The sequence below is a fragment of the Poecilia latipinna genome, unplaced genomic scaffold (genome assembly GCF_001443285.1).
Source record: "Poecilia latipinna isolate Pla-1442-1.1 unplaced genomic scaffold, P_latipinna-1.0 Scaffold501, whole genome shotgun sequence".
NCBI lineage: Eukaryota > Metazoa > Chordata > Actinopteri > Cyprinodontiformes > Poeciliidae > Poecilia > Poecilia latipinna.
In genome coordinates this window covers 243,315-248,442 of record NW_015113117.1, presented here as the reverse complement: position 1 = coordinate 248,442, position 5,128 = coordinate 243,315, and the positions used below count along the sequence as shown (strand labels likewise).

General features: G+C 38.3%; 1 protein-coding gene across 3 annotated transcripts in view; it reads right to left on the bottom strand.

Annotated features, from left to right (window-relative positions):
* The window catches only part of LOC106952239 (uncharacterized), a 74,991-nt gene that overhangs the window by 22,983 nt on the left and 46,880 nt on the right, over positions 1 to 5,128 (bottom strand). For 2 of the 3 annotated variants that reach the window (XM_015040235.1, XM_015040238.1), the window contains one exon: positions 4,570 to 4,581. The exons of the other annotated variant lie outside the window; for it this stretch is intronic. In XM_015040235.1, the coding sequence (XP_014895721.1) occupies positions 4,570 to 4,581 (12 nt within the window). The remainder of the gene's footprint in view (positions 1 to 4,569; positions 4,582 to 5,128) is intronic. 3 annotated transcript variants of the gene reach the window in all.

Sequence of the window (5,128 nt, the reverse complement as noted above, 5' to 3'; positions counted from 1 at the left end):
CTTAACTGGCTAGAGTGAGACCTGACAATGGAGAAGGGATTATAGTGGACCAAACCAAACCAACTCGCGCTGTACCGCTCATGAAATGAGCCATAGCTGACACTGACAGCCAAGCAGTCTTCCCACTTTAAAGGCCTCAGCGGGACAACAGATTGATTTTAGACTGAAATAAATGAGACCGTAACCCAGCAAAGAACAGGTTCTGAAAAGTTTGTTATAAACCGACACTCACATTGGAGGATATTTTTCGTCTTGTTTTTTTAAATTTGACACACTAGCTGAATACCACAGTGTGCTAATTTCTTCTCTCCAACACCAATTCTAGCTGATCTTGTTTTCCTACTGCTAAACCGACCATACGGATCCTATTGCTTGTATACTGAGCAGACACCGCCCCTGAGCAGTGTGTCTGTTGGGTTATGCGCTGCATAGCCTTTGAATTTATTGTGCCCCCTGCTGAATCTCCTGCTGCGAGACACATCAGGGCAGAATTATAAAAGCAAAGAGCAACCAGAAAAAAACACAAGGTTCGGCAGTGGAAAAAATAATACTTTGCTTTGTGTTAGCCTATCATTTTATCCTGAGGTCGTTTTAGTTCCACAAATGTTCTTCACATGCTTTTTCACTTTAATTCTACTGTAGTTTGTATTGCCCATGGTAACAGCAGTGCTTGTGGCATTATGAATTTTGAAAATGAAATGCTGAAACTGTAATCTTAGGACTGGTGAGCAATAGGGATTATAAACTTCCCACAGGACTAATGGGCAGTTTAGCATGTGAAGAGGTGAATTTTGTTAGCTTCCTGCTTCCAGTTGAGTATGATTTCATTAAAAATAGTGGATAACTATGTTTGAAAAGCACTGCCCTCTGATGTAGCAAATCTGCAGATTTATCATCACCTCTTCAGATCACTGCAGAAATTTAATGAGAAGAGGGAAAAGCTTTTCTATGTGGAATGAAGCTGATGGAAAACAAATTATGTCTGTGAGAAAAAAGTTCCAGTAGGTTTTTGAGTAAAGGAAAAAAGTTTTCATTTGACCTTTGATAGGCAGGTACTAAAGCTATTGATATGGAAGGGTTACTGTGATTTTCAGAGACTAATCAGTTATGGCTAGCCATGTGATCTTACCAGAAGACTTTGCTGTATTTTCATTGAACATCTGAGTGGCAAGATTTTCTCCCTCTGAATTCCAAAACCCAGAGATATGATGGCTCTCACCCACAATCCTCACCAGTGCCACAGGAACTGTAATTTGTATTTAGTCCATTTATCTTCTAGTATAACAATCAGCCTCAAGGTCCTGTCTGTCAACAGTTGTCTTGATTACAATAACCTGATGTAATTTCTCCACTCACAGGTCTTATTGGTGGAAAGCTAAGTGCTTTGTGCTATGTGGAGTGTTTATTCTTGTAATTTTTAAGGTGCTAAATTGTTTTTTGTGACACTTTCAATTATATATTACAAACACAGTAAAATTTGATTGCTTTTTTTCTTTTTGGAAATAGTTTGAGATGCTTACCTCCCTTCTTCTGCTCTTGTAATAGTGAAGCATAACAGGCAGAACTGATTAGGGCTGAAACGATTCCTTGAGTGATTCAAGTACCTCGATTATTAAAATTCCTCAAAGAAAATTCATCTGCTTCGAAGCTTTGTTAATTTATATTTTATTATTTAATTCACCGTGTTCCGGCCAGGTTATTACTTGCATTGCGCAGAGCTCTCACTCCCGCCTGAGTTGTTGACAAAAGCTAAGTGTTAGCAGCATAACGTCCAGTTTTCAAGTTCAGCCGTGGGGATTTTATTGGTCTTTGTCGTTTTTTGGGGGACCAATAAATATCGTTAAAATGACGGGAGCGAAGCCTGGAGTACGGCAGCTTTTCTCCCACGGGGCTGCTGCCTGGTGGCCGGTTCAGCAGGGAAGAGCGCTTCAGGTGTATTTATACAGGTGAGCGGATAGATTGAAGACTGCAAGCGGCTGCACATTAGATGATTAATGTAAGTATAGCTTTACAGACGAACAGTAAAATGTATTTCATATCATCCCGGTCTCAACATGTCGTGGCGGCACACGACAGATGTGTTTCTGTGTGTGACGGAAAAGCTATAAACGTCTGGGCAAGGTGAGAATTCATGTATAAAACTGACTGAAGATGAATACAGAAACCAAAAGCTGGAGTATAGATATTTTTTTATAAGTGTATTTGTGAGCCTGCCTCTTTATTATTACATTGAATATAACTTCAGATTCTTGTTTAACTTTTCTTCAGGTTAACTTAGAAAGTGATCTATTACTGTTACAGGTTAATTTTCTAAACTACAGAAAATTTACTGTTAAGGAAGCTCAAATGTGAAAATTGGACTGATGTGGATATGTAATAGTAACACTGCTGTTATATTACATTTACCAAGGTTTTATTTTATATATTTTTTATATGATTACTCGATTAATCGTAAGAATAATCAATAGATAACTCAATTACTAAAATATTTGTTTACAACAGCCATAGAACTGATAAAACCATTTAACTATATAGGCTGGTGCATATCTCTAGTGGGGTGGAGTACAGGACCGACAACAACAGGCCAATCAGAGATGCCTATTTTTGGGCTGTTACAGGAAGCTGGATTAGCCAAAAAGAAACTAGGCCCAAGAAACAAGCAACACTTGAAGTGTTAAGAAACAACTATATCGGGAGACCAACACGTTTTGGGTTGTGACCTTCATCCGGGTGATTGTAAAACACCAGATTGTGTTTAAATGAAAAAGTACTGTATAGAAAAAACATTATGAAACAATCGTTCACACAGAAACAGGTTGACCAATCAGCATTAAGGGGATGGTGCTTGCTGAACTACTTCAAATCTAAAAGTAGTGCCTTCAGCTGTGTGAAATTGATGTGTTTTGCAAAAACAATTCTGAGCTGTGGCTGAAATATGAATATATCTCATGTTTACATCTGCCGCCTCCATGATCTTTAATGACATGTTAAGTGAATAAACTAATTCACATGGGATTTTAATTGCATTTCTTATTTAAGGAAACACTGTAATCCCAAATTATTATTATTTTTTTTACATCAGCAGAATATCAATAAAATATTTGAAATGGAGACATAGTTAGTGTTAGGAACTACACCAGTTTACAACTTTTCCGTTGAAAACACAGTTTCTCTAGAACTAATGAAAAAAAAAACTGAGTTTGTTGGCTGGCTACATCACCTCAATAATGCACAAGGTAAGATGAAGCTTCCAGCGCAAGGAGCAACATACCTACTGAGTAACATGGAGGGGGTTCAGTTTTGTTTTTCTGCATCTGCCAGACGGAACCTTGAATCTGTGTCGGGCAAAAAGGAGCGATAATGCTAACGGGTGAAACACACTGATCAGTGTGGAGAAATTTAGTTTCCTTAGAGTCACTTAATGATCATCCAACAAAACAGCTAAAAGCAAACAAGAACGGCTGTGGAAAAAACAGAAACAAAAACATTGGACCTGCATGAGCCTACATACTAATCCTGCTCAACATCTATGGAAACACTGAATACACCAGAGACAGCATGAGTAGTTTGCTCAGGAAGGGCAGGTCAAGCTGCCTGCTGGGAAATGGAGTAGAGAGGTCACTAAGGTCACTAGTTTGTGGTGATTGCTGCAGAAGGTCCTGCTACAAAATAACAAGTTAAAGAAACCATCTTTTTTCTCTGTACCATTTTCTTTTATTAAATATTCAGCTGAATTAATGTTGAGACAAAAAGAAATGTATGCTAAAATATTTCAACTATTAAGTTTCACGTTATCTTAGTCATACCACTAAATCTGTCTGCATCTGCATCAGTATTCTGAAATAAACACAACCCACTGAAACAAGAACCAAACTTTCTCATTCAGAGGTGGAATATTGTCTTGAGGAATCGGTCATGAATTATCATTCGCTTTACAACAACGAGAACTCAGGCATCCCTAACAGCTGCTGATGTCAATAACATTCAGACTCCTGTACCGACATCAGACTGCAGGCATGCAGCGGTAACCATTAAATGTTAACAGATCTGGGTTGTGTATTTTATGAAAGATGATGGTTGACCGGGAGGTCAAACTAAACACCCCAGAGGGGATTTTCTCTCCGGTTTTTACGGCTTTTTAAGTTTGTTGAAAATCAGAATGATAATCCTTCAGGATATAACAGGCCTTTGAAAGTTTTCTTAGTGACAATAAAAAAACCCAGACTGAGAAGCTAAGGTTGAATCAGAAATTCTTCACTCAGAAGCAAAGGCCATAAAGGCCACAGACTGTAGGAAGAGTGAGGAAGGGGGGAGACGTGGGAGAGAAGGGGGGGAGGAACAAGCGAGCTTTCTCCTCTCTGCAGCTGTTGGTTGAGTCGGCAGTGCAGCTCTGAGAGATTTATCCTTTCATTTGTTGTGGCTTCGCTCGAATGCACCCAACAACACACCATTTCTATTTTATTCTACTAGTCTTTCACTCTGCAGGGTGGCTCAACAGAATTATGTCCCCAACGATAATTATCAATCAAAATTATGTTCTGAAAAATGGAGGCAGAGGAAATTGCTTACCAGGACGTCAAGCTAGAAAAGGACCCCCAAAAGAAGAAGTGTGAATGGAGCGAGGGAGCAAGAAAAAGAAAGAGAGAGAGAGAAAGAGTGAGAGAGAGAGTGAGAAATGGAAACGGAGGGGATTTGCATCTGTGCTGGATGAAGGACTCTGATTCCAGTCAATTCAGATCAAATGCTCACAGATGTCAAACTTTTTACAGAGCTCAACCTAGATTGGAATGAAGCAGCATGTTTATGCTAGTTTCCAGTTCAGTTTGCATCAAATATTTCAGACATTATTGAATCATTAAATACCAAACAGTCAGAAGATTAATCGCTTTCAGTGAAAACAGTTATGGTAATCAATTGTGCCATGTTAATGAATTAATTTTAGTTTTTAAGGCCATCATTGAGAGAAAATTTGAAAAGTCTTCTTTTTATACCAACAATGGTTTTCACTCATAAAACAGAAATCTGAGAAGTTCTCAGTGAAACATATTCTGACCATGAAAATATAGGTGAATATATGAAATATAGTGCCATTTTATAGAATAATCAAGTAACTATATATATATATATA